Source organism: Staurois parvus, unplaced genomic scaffold (genome assembly GCF_062004578.1).
Source record: "Staurois parvus isolate SC_StPar_1 unplaced genomic scaffold, SC_StPar_1.0 ptg000424l, whole genome shotgun sequence".
Taxonomy (NCBI): Eukaryota; Metazoa; Chordata; class Amphibia; order Anura; family Ranidae; genus Staurois; species Staurois parvus.
The window spans coordinates 1988830-2012684 of NW_028318220.1; the positions used below are offsets into that span (position 1 = coordinate 1988830).

General features: G+C 41.4%; 1 protein-coding gene across 1 annotated transcript in view; it reads left to right on the forward strand.

The window, feature by feature from the left end:
- The window catches only part of NEURL1B (neuralized E3 ubiquitin protein ligase 1B), a 99686-nt gene that overhangs the window by 66273 nt on the left and 9558 nt on the right, over positions 1 to 23855 (forward strand). Inside the window, exons 3-4 of the mRNA XM_089687394.1 lie at positions 13544 to 14248; positions 22768 to 22887. Of these exons, the coding sequence (XP_089543520.1) occupies positions 13544 to 14248; positions 22768 to 22887 (825 nt within the window). The remainder of the gene's footprint in view (positions 1 to 13543; positions 14249 to 22767; positions 22888 to 23855) is intronic.

The window sequence follows — 23855 nt, forward strand, 5'->3', positions numbered from 1 at the left end:
TCTCCTCCAGGTCCCATATACCTGCCAGATCCCTTCTGCATGTATGTGCATGCATGGGATCTCACACGTGCCAGAGGTTTCTGACAGTTAAAACAGATACAACACCTCCTGCTCTCAGGGACCTAGATCAGTAGAGGACCGATGGACCAATGTAAAGTATGATATGTAGAAGAAGTTCCTCCAGGACCGATCAAAGGTTGTGCAGCTCTAACATAAAGCTGGGGAAGCTCGATATAAACTGTAGTAAAGAAAAAAAAAAACAGAGCACACCAACCTTGCGCATTACTCAGTAAGCAATTCGATTTATTGATATAGGAAATATACTCACAAGAGTAGCAATAAAACAGGCATATCAAATCCTGGAACCAAGTTCCTAGGTTAGGAGACACGTTCAAATCTCATCAGGAAGGGTGGCTCTCAGGATGAAGCTGACGCGTTTCAAAGGGGGGGGGGGGTCCCTTCTTCATCAGAGCTTTGATACATTTCCTCTATCAATAAATCTAATTGTTTACTGAGGTAATGCGCAAGGTTGGTGCGCTCTGTTTTCTGTTCTTTACTGCAGTTTCTAACAGTTCTATTGGTCCTGGCGGAGACTTGCTGCATGTCTGGTAATTGGGACTTTGCAGAGACTCATGGCCGTGCCTGTATGCGCAAAATCTCCCTGAACAGCAGTTTCAAGATGGTGGCACCTTAGCAGAGTGGTGCAAGGAGAACTTTGGCTGCATGGAAGACCATGCTGGACTCCAGGGACATATATATATGAATTCCTAGTATTTAGTATATATATATATATATATATATATATATATATATATTTATTATATATTATATTATATATTATATTATATATTTATTATATATATTATATATTTATATATATATATATATATATATATATATATATAGTCTGTATGTGTGTGTGTGTGTGTGTGTATGTATGTGTATATATATATATATGTGTATATATATATATATATATATATATATATGTGTATATATATATATATATATATATATATACACAAAATTTTAACTCTCTAGAAAATTGTCCCTGTATGGAAAAAAATTAAAAAAATAATAAAAAATATATGTTTTATTTATTTATTTTTTTTCATACAAGGACAATTTTTTAGAGAGTTAAAATTTAGTTTTACCTCGGTAGGATGAAGTTGCTGTTTAAATATCACACTATGACATATAATATTTACTCAGTGTTTCTGAGGAACCAGTCATTTTAGCTTTATATTGAAGTGAACATACCGCGAAGCTGTTGTATTTTTTATAGCCTTGTGACCTTTTAAGGGTATTTGGAATGACTATAAATTCTTTTTGTTGTGTATATTGCTTCTGTTCTTCACTAGACCGACACCTTAAAGAGTTCTCAAAATGTCACATGAAGCCCAATGGTCTTTTTTTTTTCCTTTTACTGTACTTTCCATAGTTTGTCTATGGCTTGCTGAGTTCTAGTCACGAAATACCATTGCGTCTGGAGATTTACAGTTTTATATTTCACCGACATCCACACAAGGTGCTGAAAATAGACACCGTAGACCTGCTGATTCTAGCTATGTGGCTTCTCAATGGAGTGTCGCATTGTCTTAAGGGATCAGGTGAAAAAAAACGTAATCACACACCTCGCCCTGGTGTCTTTATTGTCCTGTGCTGACAGTTTGGGCCTTCCAGAGGCTGGCAGTGCCGTCACGAAGATTACAGAAGGTTAGAGACATTCCTAGACTCCTATCATGTATTCTGCACCAGTGTTGGCTCATCTGGATTGCCTCTTATGGTAACATGTCCCTGGTATCCTTCTGTCTGCAGGTTGACGTTTGTGGCCATACGGTGCTCAATGACAAATGACCATTGACCTGTGACCTGACATGTTAAGCAGCACCCAGTACATGGCTGCTGCAGAGTAATTCAATCAGTGTATTTGGCATGTGAGTTCAGCATTTTCTTCCAGACAAATGTATATTGACCTTCTATGGGGTCTTATGTACTGGCTCCATATGCTGGAATATTCAGGAAGAAAATATATATTACGATCTCTTATTCTGACATAATATACAGTGTTTTGAAAAAGTATTCATACCCCTTGAAATTTTTTACATTTTGTCATGTTACAACCAAAAATGTATATTTTCTTGGGATTTTATGTGATAGACCAACACATAATTGGCACATAATTGTGAAGTGGAAGGAAGATGATAAATGGTTTTGAACATTTTTCACAAATAAATCCGTGAAAAGTGTGGCATCTATTTGTATTCAACCCCCCGAGTCAATACTTCGTAGAACCACCTTTCACTGCAATTACAGCTGCAAGTCTTTTTGGGGATGTCTCTACCAGCTTTGCACATCTAGAGAGTGAAATTGTTTCCCATTCTTCTTTGCAAACTTGCTCAAGCTCTGTCAGATTGGATGGAGAGTGTCTGTGAACAGCAATTTTCAAGTCTTGCCACAGATTCTCAATTGGATTTAGGTCTGGACTTTGACTGGGCCATTCTAACACATGAATATGCTTTGATCTAAACCATTCCATTGTAGCTCTGGTTGTATATTTAGGGTCGTTATCCTGCTGGAAGGTGAACCTCCGCCCCTCTCAAGTCTTTTGCAGGCTCTAACAGGTTTTCATCTAAGATTGCCCTGTATTTGGCTCCATCCATCTTCCCATCAACTCTGACCAGCTTCCCTGTCCCGGCTGAAGAAAAGCATCCCCACAGCATTTTGCTTTTATGCCAAAAAGTTCAATTGTGGCCTCATCTGACCAGATTACCTTCTTCCACATGTTTGCTGTGTCCTCCACATGGCTTCTAGCAAGCTGCAAACGGGGCTTCTAATGGCTTTTTTTCAACTATGGCTTTCTTCTCGCCACTCTGCCATAAAGACCTGTGGACAGATTCTCCTGCCTGAGCTGTGGATCTCTGCAGCTCCTCTAGAGTTACCAAGCTTCTCTGATTAATGCTGTCTTTGCTCGGCCTGTCAGTTTAGGTGGACGGCCATGTCTTGGTAGGTTTGCAGTTGTGCCATACTCTTTCTGTTTTCGGATGATGGATTGAACAGTGCTCCGTGAGATGTTCAAAGCTTGGGATATATCTTTTTACAACCTAACCCTGCTTTAAACGTCTCCACAACTTTATCCCTGACCTGTCTGGTGTGTTCCTTGGCCTTCATGATGCTGTTTGTTCACTAATGTTCTCTAACAAACTTCTGAGGGCTTCACAGAACAGTTGTATTTATACTGAGATTAAGGTGACTTCTGAAGGCAATTTGTTCCACTAGATTTTCGTTAGGGGTATCAGAGTAAAGGAGGCTGAATACAAATGCACGCCATGCTTTTCAGATATTTATTTGTAAAACATGTTGAAAACAATTTATCATTTTCCTTCCACTTGACAATTATGTGCCACTTTGTGTTTGTCTATCACATAAAGTCCCAATAAACTATATTTATGTTTTGGTTGTAATATGACAAAATGTGGACAATTTCAAGGGGTACGAATACTTTTTCAAGGTATTGTTCTATAGCAGCCCTGTTGAAATATAGCAACACTATCTATATATTTATATTCAGCACATTCGTAGAATTTACCTACATTTACGTAAGCATTTGATGATTGAGAGTACATGCTTGTATATTGGTTCAATACTTGTATTTACCAATTTTTAGACAAAGCTTTGTATTGCTTTGTTTGTTTTGTATTGGGCAGCAATACAGAAGAAGAGATGACCTTCACATAAATCTACTTTTAATACATGTCACAGATGGGTTTTCAAAAATGTATACAGTTTGAGGCTTTTAAAATCATATTCAGATATTTTATGTAATAACTTTCTCAGTTTTGAGGAGACTCTCCGTAGAAAGAAAATGTCGCTACTAAAGGACAAACCTTTATCTTAAAGTATAAGAGTATAAGCAGTGGCATTGCTATGGGGGAGCGGACTGTACCCAGTTGACACCCACCAGAGGGATGACACCAGGGTTGCCAACAGTCAATAAAAAATATGATTGCGGGATGCCTTTGGAACTACACATGTGCAGTTCCAAAGCTGATTGGGCTCGAACATGCTTGGTCATTTGCGGGCAGGTGCATGCGCAGTGAGTCAATGACATGGCACGACCTGGTGCCATGTTTGAATTACTGGCAGCATGGCAGTGAGCACATCTCCTAAGTCCTGACTTGGAGACCGGATCCTGGCCCACACTATCCCACCACCATGCCACTGTGAGCAGGACGGGCATGGAGTCCTGAAGACTGGACTCTTGCCCTGTGCCATCTATCTATGACACCATCCCTAGTGACGCCACTAAAGGAAACATTCTTTTTTTTTGTTTTGGATAGAGTGGGGATGTATTAGGACATTTGTCGGTTTTTATTACTGTCTGTACTCCCATTAAAGAGATTCACCCTCTCTATTTGTCCTGTTTACCGTTCTCTTTGAAAGTGACAGTAAACGAAAATCCCAAATTTTGGATTGTCCCCAGAAAATTAATAAGGGGAAATCTTCCATCTCCTAGATTGTAAGCTCGAAGGAGCAGGGCCCTCGAACCCCTCGTGTATCACATTGTATTGTTTTCGTACTGTCGCATGTTCTGTCTCCCTTTGTAATGTACACCGCTGAGCAAACTGTATAATAATAATGGGGACACTAGTTCTAGTGATCTGGGGGTTCCCAAGGAATTAATTTACAGGGATTTCCCCTCACTTTAGTTTTGGGACAGGAAGTGAAGGGAAATGTCGACAATGGGTTACAGATGGCGAAAAAAATTCTGACGAGCTATAACCCTTCCTTACTGTATTCAAAATGAAAAAAAAGTTTTGCCTTTAGTTCTGCTTTAAAATGTATTTCCAAATTTGAGAATCCCCCGTTACATGTTTGCATCCCCATTCACACAGCATACCTAAAAATAATGTAAAAAAATATTTCTAGTTGTTTCTTTGATGCAGGATTTTACAGGCAGCTTGTGTCATTCAGAACAACTTGTAGTGTGCAATTAGGGGACAGAGAAGGGACAGTTTTTTTCCAGAGTGCATTAATGTACAGTGTATCCCAGAAACCTTGCAATTTTTAAGCTTTTGTTCGGATAGACAGTGTGCACATTTTAACAATGAAGATCTGCCAGCACAGTACAGACAGGGTTAAAGTGTTACTAAGCCCACAACAGTAGAATCAGTCTGTATATGCAGTAAAGCATGCTTGTTATACTCACTGTGGAACCCAAGGGGATAATGCTCTGCTTTGTGTTTAAAGGCTATTTGATCCTTTCTTCTCTGTTCCTCCCCTTTTTCAGGCAACCGCCTCTTATCTCCTGATAAGGCAGACTGAACTGTAGGTATTTTGCACATGCCCAGTTTGGTGTGTATTGCTAGAGAGGTGTATTTTGTTTTTTTTTCTTGGGAGAGTGCATGTGATCAGCACAGGGCAAATCAGTACTGTCCAGACAGAGGTCAAGGATTCTGCATCCTCCTAGAGCAGAAATGAAACTCCTCCTACAAGCTTTAACCAGTGCTCTGCTGAACACTGTTAGTCACAAGGCTGCTCTAACTGCTGATGTCAAAAGGTATTTAGCAGTTTATATTTACTAAAATAATTGCATTTCTATCTTCGGGGTACTGTGGGAGACCAGATATAGTGAATGCAGGGTCCTGGGTTTAGTAAAACTTTAATTACAGAAAACGTGTAACTTTCCAGTCTCCTCCTTTACATTACATAAAAGGAGAAAGCCAAGTAGGATTTTTAACCAAGTGAAAAGGTAAGCATCAATTTTACATATAAATTTTTAAACTGAATTCCAGGGAAAGGAAAAATGTTCCCTTTTGTGGTGGGGCTTGGTCCACACTGCAGGTTATAAATCCTTGTTTAGGCACTTTTTTACATACCTTTTACATATGCTCTGGCAGTTGCATGTCCTCTGATATCATCACTCCAATGCAGAGCCTATAGCCCTGCATTGAACATGAGGATGCTGAAGGACAGTCCACTGCCAGAGTGCAGGGGAAAGCACTGGCTGGCAGAGAAGTGGAGGATCAGGAAAGTAAAGCTGTTTTTTGCAACCTCTCCCTCTCAGACCTAAATGAACACTTAACCCTTGCAGTGCAGGGGCAGCCCTGCTGAAATGTAACATTTTTCTTTTCTCCGAAGATGGGCTTTAAAGGATGAGTTCACCTTTTGGACAAAATAAAAAATGCACATTTTTTTTTTTGCAGGTAAAATGTGCATTTATTATTTTTGTCCAAAGGAGCCTGGAAAGCATTGCACCAGCCATCAGTAGATCGCTGATGCCATGCAGATCTCGGAATATCTGCTTGCTGTGTGGGATGTACGAGCAAGCAGATATACTGACAGGAAGATTCAATGCTCCATGGTGCCGTGGTAGTTCATTGAAAACTACAAGCCGACAGCCGATAAGGCTCCCGGGCTTGTAGGCACTCATTCACACAATACTGTGAATGAGTGATGTGACTGTGTGGGCAGAAACTTTTCCCCATACTATCTGTCAGGAAGGAGGGGGGGGCAGGTGCTGCTACGGGTATTATTTTTTATTTCAGGTACTTATATAGCGCTGTCAATTTACACAGTGCTTTACATATATATTGTACATTCACATCAGTCCCTAACCTTCAAGGGGTGTACAATCTAAAGTCCCTAACTCACATTCATACATACACATACTAGGGCCAATTTAGACAGGATCTAATTAACCTACCAGCATGTCTTTGGAGTGTGGGAGGAAACCGGAGTATCCGGAGAAAACCCACGCAGGCACAGGGAGAACATGCAAACTCCAGGCAGGAGGTGCCGTGGTTGGGATTTAAACCAACAACCCTAGTACTGCCAGGCAGAAGTGCTAACCATTTAGCCACTGTGCTGCCCAGGTATGGGAACATATTACATGTTCCACCCTAAAAACGTGATAAACATGCTCCACCCATTTAAGCTACGCTTTGTGAACATGTAACAAATAGAAAATAGAGGTTTTACCAATTTACCTATAAAATTGGAAATACACTTTAAAGCTAAACTAAAAAACACCATTTAACTAAGATATGTGTTCATTAAAATCATCACATGTATGCAGCCAGGTTAAGTACATAAAGCCACACTCTGGGGTATATTTCCCCCGATAGGCTGAGCTATTATTTATAGGCTAAGGAGATCTCTGTTCAGTTTAAACAGGACTGCTTCCATCAACTCAGCATTATTCTGATACCCTGGACTTTATGGCTGGTTCCCCAAATTACCATTTTGCCAGTCCAGGACTGACGTGAGGGTTAATAGCAGATCCAGATTCATTAAAATTTCCTTTTGTATTGCAGTAATGCACACATGTTTAACAGGCATTGCAATATGGCAGCCCAGTTATTTTGAACTGGCTGCCAACGCATATCAACAAGGCCAGAATTCCACCTGACTCTTTCCTGAACGCAGCTTACAGCAGAGCATTGCCCTGTATTGCAGCATACTTCAGCAAAGGTGTGTTGGGGTACCATTTACAATGAACACAAATGGTGCAATACCATGCACTACCACAACCAGGGGTGTATTTACCACAAGGCAAACAAGGCAGTTGCCTAGGGCAGCAATTTTCAGGGGGGCAGCACTGCTCCCTGGAAGAAGGGATGGAAGAAGGGACACATACACCATGGGGACCAGCGTGACTCTTATTCCTGGGGATGTCTGGAGCTGTGAAGATGAGTGTCTTTCTTTCTATCACTGAGGGGGGGAGGGATAGTAGAAGGCTCTCCCAGGTGGGGGGCAGGGGTGTTGTTGGTCAATGTCAGGCTCTCTTCATGGGAGTGGGAATGGGGGGATGGCGGTGGTCGGTGTCCGTAAGGGCAGATGATTTTTGTGTTGCTTAGGGCAGCATAAAGCCTAAATACACCACTGACCACAACACGATAGTGTGATATTCTTTTTATTGCTGAACTCTCCTTCTGAGAACGTTCGCTGCCTGTCTGTTGTACTGCTTTGGCTGTAATGCTTTTGCAAGTCACTAACCTGCAACAAGCATAAATAGATAGTGTTCTTGTATTTTTTGTGCAACAACTGCAGATATAATCTTCAGCCAGTAGGTGGCAGTGTGTATACGTCTGTAGCTGCATCTATGATAGGACTCTGCCTTTTCTCTATAATAAAGTTCCTGTTTCCTGTTTGTAGAGAAGCAGCAGATAAACGTGTGGACTGTGCACTGTCTGTTCTGTAGGGGACTAGACAGAATCTCTAACAACGGGTATTCCAACTTTATCCTGGCTTTCATTTTCTGCCTGGTTGTTTCTGGACTGACGTAGGCATATTCTAGTCAGATAACTAACATTTTAAGAAAGAGCCTCCCGTATTTTCTTTGACAGGTGTACTTCCCTTTAAAGAGAACCTGTGGGAGAAAAAATATAGGAACTGGTATTGCTACAGTGCAAGCTCCAGGGCTGTCATCCAGATTCCTCCAGTGAATTCCTTACATGGAGCAAGTAAGCAGAATGGCAGTTAAGACTTTCTTGGCATTATGCTTTTTTCAGCTTAGTGATTTAGGAGGTAGTCAAGCCAATGTCAGAATGACAGCTCTGGAGCCTGCACCCTTAAAAACAAGTAAGCACGGGTAGCTCCCATGTTTCTTTTCTTGCAGGTTTAGTGAAGGTTAACAAATGTGCGTTGTATTTAATAGAGGACGACATTGATAAAGAACAGGGCTTTGTGCACCAAAGTTCACAGGATTTCAGTGATCTTTCACAGGATATAAAACACAGCACGACAGCTAGTGTGACATCCCTGTTTATTCACACAGAAGATTTTCTCCATACACTCACTCTTCGGGATGGAGCGGAGCATTTTATTAGCGGCACACTGTAATCTTATACACTTTGTTGCTTTGTGACATTATTCGTTTGGTATTTGGTTATGAAGTAGCTGATCTCCTTGAACATTTTCCTTTCTCTGAATTCTAAAAGGAGAAGACTTTTTTGTAAACACTAAGCAATGCCTTGTCTTTAAAAGGCTTTAGAGTGGACCTACTGGTAAAATTCACACTTTACATGAATGAAGTAGGACATGTCAGTTCTACCAAACCATTATTTTTTTATTATTTATTACAGGTACTTATATAGTGCCGTCAATTTACACAGCGCTTTACATGTGTATATATTGTACATTCACATCAGTCCCTATCCCTCAAGGAGCGTACAATCTACGGTCCCTAACTTACATTTATACATACACATACTAGGGCCAATTTAGACAGGATCCAATTAACCTACCAGGATGTCTTTGGAGTACCCGGAGGAAACCGGAGTACCCGGAGGAAACCAGCGCAGGCACAGGGAGAACATGAAAACTCCAGGCAGGTGGTGCCGTGGTTGGGATTCAAACCAATGACCCAAGTATTGCCAGTACTGCCATTAGAGACTACAGAGAGTATATTGTGTATGGCAAAAGACTTTTAACAAGATAAAACGATCATTTTTGTACACATATTCTTTGGTCCTATATGAATTGTCTGCACAATGAATTCTCACTAAGGGCCAGTTCACACCAGATGCAGTCCAGTGTATTTTTTCTGCATCAAAAACTCAGGGACAGTAGGTTCTATGGGTTCCTATGGCATAGTTCACACCAGTGCAGTGCGTTTCAGTACAGTCAAAACCATTAGAACATCATTTTTTCTACACTAAACTGTACTGGAATGCAGCAAAATGCTTCAAATACTCACTGGAATGTGATTTTTGCCTGCAATTTTGGTCGTTTCTTAGGAGTCGGCACCGGCCGGTGTCCTAACAAGCATTGACTCATCCCTGGAGGTGGTGGGGTTTTTTGTGTGGATCAGAGGGGCTGATTTTGGGGGGGAATCCACACATTTGTTTTTTTTTGTTTTTTAATTTGGTGTGGTGTCCCCTTCAAAATTATTACCAGGCCCAAAGGCCACCCCATGCTGTTTTTTTTTTTTTTTTTATTTTTTTTTAAATTAATTAATTAATTTTTTTATGGTGGCCCTTTACCAACTGATGCCACAGGGAAGAGTTATTGGTTGTTAGGATGCTGGCGGGTGCCGACTCCTGACAACCAAAGCCCAGAAAACTTTAGTAAACAAAAAAAAAGGGGGAATGCACCAAAACAACCCCCCCCCCCAAAAAAAAAAACCCATGTAAACGCACATACAGAAACACATCTGGGCTGTGTTTCTGTGGTGTGAGCCGGCCACTAATTTATATGGAGATGGGATTGTGTAAAGAATCCTAGGCATTTTATATACATCAGTGCTTCTTTGTGTAAGTATCTTTAGAAAATAATTTAATATTTTCTGTAATATATACGAATAAAAAATATTAGTGTTTTAGCAAATATGAAATATTGTATGCAACAGCCAACAGGTCGGACCCGATGCTCCTTTCACATGCTGATCTGCCTATTCTTAACTAGTCTATTGTTAAAAGCCACTTATTTACAGAACTCAATGGCTTAAAATATAAACTGTTGGCTATTTTGGTATAGGCCAAGAAAAAAATCCCCTTTACAGCATTCCTGCTTGCATCAGACTCAGAGACCATAGGCAGCTGTTGCTGATCTTAATACTCACTCATTGCACATTGAGGACACACCACTGCCCATAGCCGGGGGCCAGAGGTGACCTCTGGGCTGTAGTTTGGGGACTCCTGACGTTTCAGCAATAGGCGTCTATGTTGATGCTGCTTAGAAACTTGGGTTTATAAATGTCTCACTGTTATCTTTATAATTCATCGCCAGCATTGGAGATGGAATTAAAAAGTAGCCAGGTGCTTCCATCAATGTAATACCACAGACAAAATGAAAATGTAATGCAAAATGTATTTCTATCTAAAATGTTTGTTCTTTTTCACACAAACTCAATATGCTCTGTGCATTTTCCATTAAATATAAAAGATGAGACGCTGTGGAGTTAATAGGTATCACAACAATGTGTACGCATTCAGATGACAAAAGTTCGATGCCTGGATTTGTATGTAGGAGATGCATAATAAAAAAACTTTACAGCTCATTACTTTAGAGTTAAACCTAAACGTTGTTCTTGTAACTATTATTCTATGTCCGGCTTGTGTGGTGGACACCTAGGGGTCTATATATTAAACATTACTTGGACAAATGTCACAGTTCTGGACAGGCTGCACAGCACATTTTGTTCGGAATTCCAGTATTCCATTAAATCCTATGATCGTCAGCGCCATCTAGTGGCCAAAATGTGGTATAGTTTTCTGAAATACCTGAAAGAAAAAATATACAGTACTACCTTTTGGCCACTAGCTGGCTATGATGAACATAGGAATTAATTTATTACAGAAATTATGGGAAAAATTCTTAAAGCCTGCACAAATGTGTGAATGTGTGTGTGACAGACGTCCAACAAATGTTTTATATGTAAACCCCCTTATGTCACACAAATGTGTTTAAGTATGTGTACCTGCCTATCTACAGTCTTCTCTTTCCTAAATCCATTCAAAGTCTAGAATTTATAAAGCTTGTCTGAGAGTTCAGAAAAAACAGGGGTGGAGAGCTGAAGTTACACTCTGCAGAGGAGCTCAGTGAGGAGGCTCTGGGAGCTGATTGGAGGAAAGGGACACCTCCCTCCACACAGCTCACAGGAACAGAGCTGAGGTTGTCAACCTGGTGGTGCTCCCTCCCCTGTCACCATTTTTCTCTTGGTGTCAGAAAAGGTTGTCAGAAGTGATTCATGGTTATAGCAGAGGAACAAAGCAGCATACAGAAATGACACTTGGGCTAGGTTCACACTCATGTGGTGCGCTACATCGCATGTGATTTGCACAGGAACCGCATCGCATGTGATTTGCACAGGAACCGCATTCCTGTGCAAATCACATGCGAATTGTGTGCGGTGCGATTTCAGCCATACAATATGTATGGCTCAAATCACACCGCATCTGCACCAAAAAGGTGTAGGACCCCCGCACTAGAATCAGATCGCATGGGTATTCCCACCTATGCAGTCCAATTCTGCACAGCGCATTTTGCGGACCAATTTCGGGGTGTTGTTAACTTAACATACATACCCACAGCGGTTCGCATGAACGGGGTGCGATTCTGATGCGGTGTGGAATTCACACAGAAAACGCTGTGGATTCCGCACCACATCAGTGTGAACCCAGGCTAAGCACTCTTAATTGAGAGGTACACACTATAGAAGGATATGCTTTGTTCATATTTAATGTCTGAGCTTTACAACCACGTTAAATTAAATTTTCATTGCTGTTGTCGGTTTTATTAAAGTCTCATACAATTAGAAATCGTTATTTGCCTCTTTCTGTTGGGCTGCTCTGTCACCCCTGCTGATGGGGAACCCAAGCTGCCATTTAAAAAAAAAATGTCATCTGTGGTTGGCGCCATCTTTCTTATATTGTGCTCACCCACCGAAGATGTCTTGCCCAATCATGCTGTACTAGATCTGGCACAGTTGGTTGTTTACTGATAGGACTTAATACTGTGCATGCACCAGGCTAGACCTGGCCTCACATGCCATTGTTCATTGACAATCTGCTCCAGATCTAGTGCTGTGCATGCTCAAGATCTGCCTAGAAGGCACTGGTGGTGTAGCCTTCCCAGGGGGCAGCTGTGAGGCCCTGACTACATCACCAGTGCCGCAGAGTAACAGGAAGCGAGAGCTAATTAAATGTCAGTAAATTAAACACACAGCACACCTGGATGGATTATATATCGGCATGCAGAACTGAATGCACAATGCATTTAAGATTTCATATTTCCACTCCAATCATTTGTAAATATTCAGCTGGTGTAGCTACAGGATGGAAAGAAGGTTTCTCAACTTCATTGTGTGACAGGAGGCAGCTGCATTGCATCTGCCACCCACACATGGATGGGAGTTAGTATTGTGTCTTCTGACCCTGGCTGAGACGACGAACACTAAGCCAGAAGTAGGCAAATAGCGGCTCTCCAGCTGGTGCTCGGCTCTCAGCATATAATGCCTCTCAGCATGCTGGAAGCCATCCTTCAGCTACAAATGGAAAGTTACAGGTTGCAGGCCAAGCATGCCAGGAATATGTGTTCCTGCATGATAGGCTGCAGGATCAAGTTTGAGGCCTGAGCTAATATTGAAATCCATTTGTATTTACAGAAGCTAGCATTTTGCCTTCCCAAAAACAAATACATTTTCCTAACGTGAAGCAGTCTTTGATTAATATTTATATTCTACCCAGTCCTGGTGATATGCTCAGGCTGTATTTTCATGAAGGTTGTCATTCGACATGGATTCCTTGGCAGACCGTTTTCTTGCATTTTTGAGAGATGCAGTTAGGGAATATTTTTTAATTAGAGGATGGAGAATTCTCAAAGATAAGAAATAAGCCCAAGCTTTGTAGGTTTTATTTTGCCTAATAGCATAATACAAAACAATAGATATTGCTCTTGTCTTTACATATTGCATCTCTTCAGATACAGGGAAATAGATATTCTAACCAGTGCTTCTCTTAGTGCTGTCATTCAGAACATAACATGATATTTTGTAGCTGAATTGTCCCTTATAATTATTCTGTTCCATTTGCCCCCACAGATAGCACATTTGCAGAGACCATGCCTCCAGGACGACTGAGCAGTCCCCGACTGAGCACCTGTCTGCCCCAAAGTAGCCATGACTCTGCTAACTTCAACAATAATGAACTGGAGAATAACCAGGTGGTGGCCAAGATTGCCAACTTGAACTTAAGCAGGATGCCTCCACAAACGGATAACCATGCCATCCCTTGTTGTCAAAACCGGCGGCAACGTTCACAGGCCATGCCTACCATATTGGACACTGAGCTTCATTTTCATCCAACCCGTGGTGCTGACATCACCCTGTCACCAGACCGAACAATGGCATATACTAACTGGCAAGAGAGCAACAGGACGATAGTGTTCACTGAGCGGCCAGTGCACAATGGCGAGACCCTGTTCGTGGAGACAGGTCAGCTGCCACTGCCTTATTATGGCTCGTTATCATTTGGCATCACCTCCTGCGATCCAAGCACATTACGGACATATGATCTGCCATCTAACCCAGAGTACCTATTGGACAGAAAGGAGTACTGGGTTGTACATCAAGGCTTGTTCACAACGGGCAATGGGGATGTCCATAGCTTTTCATTTACGCCCATTGGGGAGGTCCACCATGGCATCAACGGAAACAGTCGTGGCATGCTCATGTGTGTGGACAACTCACAGCCACTTTGGGTATTCTTTTCTATCCATGGGATTGTTAATCAACTGAGAATTATGGGTGAGTAAATAGTGCACGCTGAAGTATTGTTTTTCTCAGGCACACCTTGACTGATAATTTCTACTTATTGGATTTCATTCATTGAAATTGAAAATATGATTCAGTTGTCTGATAATATCAGGTCCAGTTGCAATGGTGTACAAAGAGCCCCTGTGCAGGGTTAAAGCAGAACCTCTGACAGATGGCTTAATACAGTACAAATGATACGCTTACTTTTTACCTGCCAAAGGATTTTTATTTTCTGCACAGCAAAGCTTTTGATTTACACATCTTCCATGCTGCACAGACAGGCAGGTGTCACTGGTATTACTCATTTCCTAGTTTGGCATTTCAGCTTCTGAGATCAACTCTTTTTCGCCTCCAAACTGCTCACTGCACAGTGCATTAGATTTATTATCTCTGTCCTCTTAGCCGGGAGGTGATCCAGGAAGATATAAACAAGCAGAGGTAAGAGGAGTTTTATGGCCTGGATAGTTGTCACCTCCCTGGTCCTAGGTTCTACATAAGAATACATGGGGAGAAAAATAAACTCGGGAAGGACAGTCTTCCAGGGTCCCAGAGAAGGTGAGGAGACCAGCAGATGAGTGGCCACACCAGCATCAAATGATTTTGTATCTTTCTTTTGGATATATGGCATTATGATTTCCATATTTTACCAACAAGAGTGAGCACAGATACTCTATTCTCCTATGGTTTAGTGGGAACTGGTGGCTGAAAAGCAATCGTATGGCCTTACTGTTCATGCTGCTGCATTAGAAATGTGGTACATTTAGGCTACATGTACACTGCAACTGATAAACTCACATTTAGGAGCTTTTCTGCATTTTTTTTCAGCAGCCCCTGAACTCTCCCTAATGTTTTCCTATGTGTCCATGTACACATCTTTGTTTACAGTTGTTTACAGGCAGTTGAGTACTGTCGTTTCTTTTAACGAACAAAACTTGCGTTCAGGAGTAGATTTTATCAGCATTTCAAACGCCAAACGCTTGTAAACGTAGCTAAACACATTTATAAGCGTTTGCATGTATTTTTGCATGATGAAAAAAGGCTCTGGACAGCATCTGGAAATGGAAGCGTTAAAAAAAATTTGCAAAGCGTTTTTACGGTACTCAAATGGACCTGGTACACCATACTTTGAAGTTTCACATGAAAGAAAATATGTTAGACACTGCTGCAATAATTTCTGCACAGAAATGGGCTGAAACATCCAACCACAAAAAAAAAAAAAAAAAAGAAAAGACAGCCAATCTCAACAAATACTGCTCTCTCTGCTTCTGTTCTCTCTAGTTCTCTAAAAATGTCTGAAATAGTAAATTTTTTACTGTTTTTCAGTGCATTCTGGGCATTTTGGAAGGTTTCCTGAGGTTATCTTTAAAAAAACGCTTCTAAACGCAAACAGTCATAAACGTGTTATGCAAACGTGGCTAAACAGACATTTTTTTAACCTATGTTTTCCAGCAGTCAGTTTCCATCGTTCAGAAGTGTCCCGTGTACATGGAACCTTAGATCACAACTCTGTTATAAGGCCTCATGCACACTTCTGCTCCTAAACTCACATTTTTGTGGATTTTGGCTTTTTTTTGCCTGCCCCTGAACTCCCCTCCATGTTATCCTATGTGTCCATGCACACATAGACGTTTAGTAGCAGGGGAGTTTAGAGGACGTCTTCTGAATGCCCTAAAATTGTGTTCAGGAGAGGGAATTTTGACTACAAAAAATTGTTTAGCACTTCAACATTTATTCATTTCAATGGCCAGAATAAATTTAAAATATGGCCAATGAATTAATAAATGCTCAAATACCAAATTCTGCTAAACTTACCTAAACTGGTTTGGAAACATGCAGCATACAGTAGGTGAGTTTTTAATGCGGACTTGCTCATGTGAAGAGAAACAGCGTTTACAAGAAACCCTTGTGCATAAGGCCTATGGCTCCATGCACACTAGTGATTTTTTTTTTTATGCTGGAAAGATGCTTGATAAAAACCATTGGTAATAGCATTTTTATTAGCATTCAGAAGCTGTTTGTTGCATTTTAGTAGTGTTTAGGAGCATTTAGCGTTTTTATTCTGCTTGCAAAATGCTCCAAAAAGTTTGTTTTTTTGCTCCCAGATACTGAAGCTCAAAAAATGCTAACAGCCTAAAGTAGTGTGGATGGACACCTAGGATAACACTATTTAGTTTCTAGGAGCAGAAAAAAAAATGCTGATAAAAAAAAAATGCTAGCGTGCATGGAGCCTAAATGTTCTTTGCACTTTGCTTGCTATGGAACTCTACAGCAAGATAATTCCAATTTCTTCTACACACTACTCTGTCAGGTCTCTCCTATCCAGCAGTGTCTCCTGCAGCACTATGCAGTGAACATTTTACAGGACACCGCAGGCTCCATACTGCGCTCTGTATTTTATAAATAAAACGTAAAATGTAGGCGCAGTGTGAGGTAATGAAAGTGATATCTTGCTCGTAGACTAAATCTACACATATACTAAAAGGGGGTTCTTAGCAGGCGCCTGAAACAATGACTGAATAAACACTTCTAAATTGGTTGCGTTGTGCTGATCTAAATGCTGCAAGCAAGAATTAGGTTGTGTTAAAATGACACTAAACTCTAGTATAAAAATAATGATTTAAAAAATATATATATATATATATATATATTCAAGTATCTGTAAACCCTCACCTTGTAAAACAACTCATACAGTTTAAAACAGAAATGAAATTCAAAACATTTGTGCATAGATATAACAAGAGACATTATAAATACCCTTTTTTCCCCCTTTTTTATTAGTGATCACATACCTTCTGTTCTCAGCTGCATAAGAGCTGGTTGACAAGAAACAGCAGCACAATGATCTTCCCAGTGAAAAGCTGTGCAGGGGGGACGTGTCAGGACAAGTTTGATTATTGGAGGAGAGCAGGCTGAGTTCCTAGCACAGCTATAGAACTGACCACACTGTGCTTTCATGCCTAGTGTGGTCAGTTTTAATAGGAAAGCAGAAGGACTGACAGGCACTTCAGGGATTTAACACAAAGAAAGCAATACGAAGAGAACAGGATACATTTTCACACAAGTACATGGTACAGCAGACACATATCAGGAATATGAAATGTTGGGCTTACATATTCTTCAACTACAAAAAGTACCTCCTATTGCTTTCTGCCTTCTCCATATCCTTTCTCTTTGTTGCTGTGATCTGACTTCCAATTAGAGGATGGCTACCTTCATTTTCCATGCACCCACTGTATGTAGGAATGCATCCACCCTCTCTTGCTTTCTCCTGAGATGGGCTAGGGACTATAGGATGTGTTGTGTGCATAAAGCAGTTACATGACTACAACTAACAACAAAAACTACAACCACAGTAGATGGTGGGCCATTAGTTAGTAGATGTGTTTGGATAAGTATCTTGTTTAGGTCCCTTTGGCCGTTCTCTTTGGTGGCTTCCCTGCCAACAGATCAATAGCAGTGCGGGTCAGACATAGGCACTAATTTCTCTCTGGCACCCACTGCCAAAATGAGTCAGACACCCAGGAGCAGTGTTTCACATCATGTGATCTGTATCCGAACAGGAAGTGATCCATGAAGTCCTGACAGCATTTTAAACCTTTTTTGGTTTATAACTTGGACTGAAAAATGGGCCCATTTTGAAATATTAACATTAAGCTCTGTCTTGATGGAAGGAATTAATAAAGTGGAAAAGAAGGGCTGAAATTATTCCCTTTCCTGAAGAAAATACTGCTCCATGGTACCATCAGTGCTGGCCATTTTTTCAATGGAAATTACTTCCTCTATAATTACTGTTTCACTGAATTTCTGTTTGTAAAACAAGATATCCCATTAGAAGACAACAGTATAGGGAGGTGTTTTTGCCTTCGCTACAATTCAGTTGTCATCATCTAGTGATGGTTAAGGCCACTTTCACATGAAGGGTCCAATCAGGTCCATCTATTTAGCTGATCTTATCAGAACCTCCATTAAGCCCTATGGACCATCGGGTGTAAATGGACCGGTGTCCACTTTACACCCGCCTTCCTCCAATCCGATCCAGTCTGCTAAAAAAAAAAAAAGCTGAAGGGGAATCGTTCCCCTCTGCCTAGGCAGATTGGATCAGAGGGCAGTCGGGTGTAAACAGACATCAGGGTCCATTTACACCCGGCCACCCATAGAGCAGAGCGGGCTCAGTCTGTGTTCATTCTGCATAAACTGAGAAGACACGGACCTGTCATCCACCCACTCTACTTTGATTAGCAAGGGATTAGCGGACAGACCCCCTGTTGATCTAATCGAAGTATGCCCTGTTTGAAGGGGGCCTTAAAGAGAAAAGTTAGCATTGGCCTGATTGTGTTGGGCACTTGTCCTACTTCCAGTGTCCATAAAATAGTTCCCGTAAAATTCATTCTTCTGGATTAGTAGACATATTATTTTGCAGCATCTATTTCATTTATCAGACTGTCCAGAGGGTGACTACAGAAGGCATGAGCTCCTACCAACTGGACATTTTGCTATAATTCTATTTATGGGATTATTATGTCTGTGGATACATGTGATTGCAGTATATGAAGACACATATGTCTGCATGGAATGGGCAGCACAGAGCAGGAATTAGGTTCCTGCCTGAGATGAACTTGTTTTCCCAAGACCTAGATGCTGTTCCCGTGCTCCGTGTTTGGTCTAGCATCCTGCCTTGACAGTTATTTCTATGTGTGGGATGGAGCATAGTGCATTAGAGATAGATGTTGTCTCCTACAGGCGTGTAGAGGAGACTTGTGGTTTAGGGAGAGTGTGGGAACTGCCATGATGTCAGTGCAGCTGTGTGTGTGTGTGTCCAGCATATTCCATGTAAGGAATACACACATACTAAATATATTATATGGGAAATGATTTCCCTCCTTTTTAAAGAGAATGTAGAGAATTTTGGAATAGAATTTCTTTAGTACTAAAAAAAATTTACATTTTAAACATTTATCTTTAATTGGATACATAAGTAGTATTGCCTACAGATATCATGACTACCACTTTCATCCAGCAGGTGGTGATCTCCAGTAGAAGCTTCCTCCAAATTCACAATCCCAGAACATACACCAGTTCAGCCATAACTTTAGAACAATTGACAGGTTAGGTTGATAACATTGATTATCCCATTACAATGGCATCTGAAAGTGGGTAGGTATATTAGGAAGCAAGTAAACCTGTTGTTCCTGAAGTTGAAATAGAAAAAAACATGCAACACAGTTTGTTGTGTATGGGGCTGCATTAGTGCAGACCAGGCAGGATGCCAATGCTGACCCATGTCCACAGCAAAAAGCCCCTACTATGGGCATGTGAGTTTCAAAGCTGGACCACGATGCAATGGAAGAAGGTGGTCTGATGAATCATGATTTCTTTCACATCATGGCGATAGCCGGTTGCATGTATGTTGCTTATCTTGGGAAGAGATGGCACCAGGATGCAATTTGGGAAGAAAGCAAGCCAGCAGGGACAGTGTGATGCTTTGGGCATCCTTCTTCTGGGAAACCTTGGGTCCGGCCATTCATGTGGATGTTACTACCTACCTAAACATTGTTGGTGACTAAGTGCACCCCTTCATGGAAATGGTATTCCCTGATGGCAGTGGCCTCTTTCAGCACAATAATGTGCCCTGCCACACTGCAGAAATGGTTCAAGAATGGTTTGAGGAACACAATGAGTTTGAGGTGTTGCCTTGGCCTGCAAATTCCACAGATCTCAGTCATGTCGAGCATCTGTAGGATGTGCGGGAAAACAAGTCCTATCCACCCCCGTTAGCCCCTCCTCACAAATTACAGGACTTAAAGGATCTGCTACTGATGGCTTGGTGCCAGATCAGACCACAGATCAGGGCTGTTATGGCACCTACTCAATATTAGATGAGTGATCATAAAGGTATGGCTGATCGGTGTATACCAAAAACATGCCAGCAGTGGCAGCACTCATAATTCTAGCCCTTCTTTTTTCAGGGGTGTTTTCATGCCATTATTAATTTCCACATCCGCAGAGTAGCAACCTTAAATAGTGCTTAGAAATCTAAGAAATCTTTTCTGCTAAACTAGCAGATTTCCATAGATATGAGAAATCAACAGTGAGTGAAAGAGGTGTGTGGTGGTTTGCTGGAGTCTGTATGTGTGTATGTGTGTGTGTGAGATAGATAGATAGATAGATAGATAGATAGATAGATAGATAGATAGATAGATAGATAGATACACTGCTTGAGTCCCAGTTGTTTTTTTCCTAGCTCTTCCTTTGTCTTCCCCTGCATAAACGGGTCACTACAATAGTTCTCATCTCTATCCTAACAGTGAGCAACAGGTGGCTGTTATGAATGATGTCCTGCAGAGATGCTTGGGGACTGGATCAGATCTTCATTTTATCCCAACTCTATCCTATATTAAAGCTGAGGTTTAATCTGCTTAACCTCTTGGCACTGGCCAACCACAAATTGTTTTTCTATTAAAAAAAACATATGTGCTGAAAGCACGCTCCCAGCACACACGTTCGGTACTTACGGAATGGTCCCGATCTCCTCTTTCGATCGGGACCTTTCCCGATCATGTGACAGCGAATCAAGTCGGTCACATGACCCTAAAACTCCGCCCTGCCTCCCGGCTTCTGGAACCCTTAAAGGGTCTGGAGGGGCCGACGCCAAGGGGTTAATCTTTTGTTTAATTTTTTACCTTCACAGGTCGCTCTTTCCTCACCAAGATGCTAATTATTAAAAGAAAATAACAAAAAACCCTTGTTTATAGTATCTTATTTTAAACCAGTGACATCAGCCCTGGGCCTCTGTGCTTCACTATGCAAAGCAGGCAGATGAGGCTGCACATGGCTTCCCAAATATATCATAGCACTCTGCCTCAGTACTCTTTTCGAGAACCCTCAGTGCTGATGCAAGCAGTGGGCTGGTTCTTGAGGGGAGCTGTGCAAATATTAAAATGCCTAAGTGGGTGTTAGTCTGGAAGGGTTGGCATTCCTAGTCAGACTGTATTTACATGCAGACTAACCTAGGTAATGCCCACATGTAATGCTGAACCTCCATGATTGATAGATTTGAAATCCAATAAATAAAAGTGTTGGGCCAGAGGAAAGAAAATGTTGGATGGGGCTGAATGTCCTTCAACTAGAAAATGAGGCAGGCTTAATCTGACGTGCTGGAGCTTCCAATGCACACTGTAATAAGGTCACAGTGTGCAATGAAATCAGTGTAAGCATGTTCAGTACAGGCCAGGAGCCCATACACCTGGGTAAGACTAGAGGTTCAGATTTAAAGTTCTGACTACGCAAAGCTGACAGTTATACTGTATTGTGGGATTGCTGACTATTTCTCATCCTAAAAATGGGTTGTTGGCTGCACTGACCTCATCCTTCCATTTGGCTCTTAAGAATCAAGAGAAGTGTTGTGTGCATCCCTGGGCCAGCAATCCCATTCATGTCTATTGGGACACAGCTGCTGCTCCCATCTACATCTATGTGTGTGCAGGTGCGTGTGCCAGTATGCAGAGTGTGAGCTCAGGGACACATACCTGCATGCATGTCAGACTGGGAGCAGCAGCTGTGTCCATGCAGCCACTGTGTCCCAAAAGACATAAATGGGACTGCCTGCATAAGGATGCACAGAGCACCTGTGTATCCCATGTAGGCAAACATGGCCGTCACATGATTGTATATTTAAAGAAGTTCACCTTTTTACAAAAAAAATAATAAATGCGCTTTTTTTGCAGGTAAAAAAAAGTGCATTTATTTTTTGTTTCTGGAGCCTCAAAAGCATTGCGCCAGTGATCAGCAGATAGCTGGTGCCATGCATGTCTCCTGCAGATCTGTCAGTATATTTGCTTGTCCATACAGGATGTACAGGTAAGCAGATATACTGACAGGAAGAATCAAAGAACTACCACAGCACCACAACTGCAAAGGCTGTTGGGACTTGTAGTTCATTTGTTCACATAACACCGTGATCAAGTGATGCAGCTGGGCAGATGGAGCCCTGTACAGCCTTGTTTTTTAAAAACTGTGACAGCTTGCGGGGAGAAGAAGATCTCCAGCTAGCTGTCACAACGGGAGGGGGGAGGTCCATTTGTAACATGAACACCTGAATATGGGTGTAACATATTACGAAAGGCGAACCTATCCCTGAAGTACCCCATGTGAACAGGGGCGGACTGACAACTCATGGGGCCCCCGGGCAATTGGGGATCATGGGGCCCGTGTGTCCTTGCCCAAACTCAAAAAAGCCTATGAAAAAAGTACCAGGGGCATCTCATGGGGCCCACTACTGAAACCGGGCCCTTGGGCAATGCCCGAGTTTCCAAATGGTCAGTCCTCCCCTGCGTGAGAATGAGGCCTAAGGAAGGTATTCCTATTTTTTCAGAGCAACAGCAGCTTAGGATGCAAAAAAAGTTTATTTTTTTCTAAAATCTTCTATTGCATGCAATGGTTTTGAACATTTTTAATTTAAACAAATCTGGATTTTCACTTATGTATCCTGACTCCTGTTTTCTTATCGCCAGGCACCGTACAATCCAACGTTCTCTCCCCATCTGGTTCTCCTAGCGGCTCCCAGTATGACAGTGACTCAGATATGGCCTTCAGCGTGAATCGTTCCTCTTCAGCCTCAGAGTCGTCTTTGGGTATGTATGGATATAGTGCTGGTCACTTTTCAGCTGCCATGTTTGCACTTTCCATGCGTGTTTTGCCAAAGCAGTGTTCCATCACAGCCTGTTTAAAACAAGAGGCTGTTTTGGGATCGATACTTCTATGGCATTGTAGACCATAATATTTTCAAGATAATTTTGTGCCAAAGAGAACCGATAGTTATCTTTACTTATACAGCCTCACTGACCAATAGGAATGTGCAGGAGCAGAGAACTTCAACACTATGGGTAGATGCCTAAGCTCTGGCTGTCAGAATGGCCCAGCATTAAAGTGTTACTAAACCCACAACAGTAAAATCAGTCTGTATATGCAGTAAAGCATGCTTGTTATACTCACTGTGGAACCTAAGGGGTTAATCTTCTGCATTGTGTAAAAATGCTGTCTGATCCAGACTTCTCTGATTCACCCCTTTTTCCAGTTTCCCCCTCTTATCTCCTGATAAGACATATGGCATGGAGTCACTCTGCACATGCACAGTTTGGTGTGTATTGCTACAGAGGTTTTTATTTTTTTTCTTGGTAGTGCATGTGATGAGCACAGGGCAAATTAGCACTGTCCAGACAGTGGTCAAGGGTCCTGCATCTTGCTAGAACAGAATGAAAACTCCTCCTACAAGCTGTAACCAGTGCTCTGCTGGACACTGATAGAAGTCACAAGAGTGCTACAGTGGATATAAAAAGTCTACACATCCCTGTTAAAATGTCAGGTTTCTGTGATGTAAAAAAATGAGACCAAGATAAATCATTTCAAAACTTTTTCCACCTTTTAATGTGACCTATAAACTGTACAACTCAATTGAAAAACAAACTGAAATCTTTTAGGGGAGGGAAGTAAACATAAAAAACTAAAATAATGTTGTTGTATAAGTGTGCTGTGTTAAGAATTAAGCAATCACATCCAAAATCCTGTTAAATAGGAGTCAGTACACACCTACCATCATTTA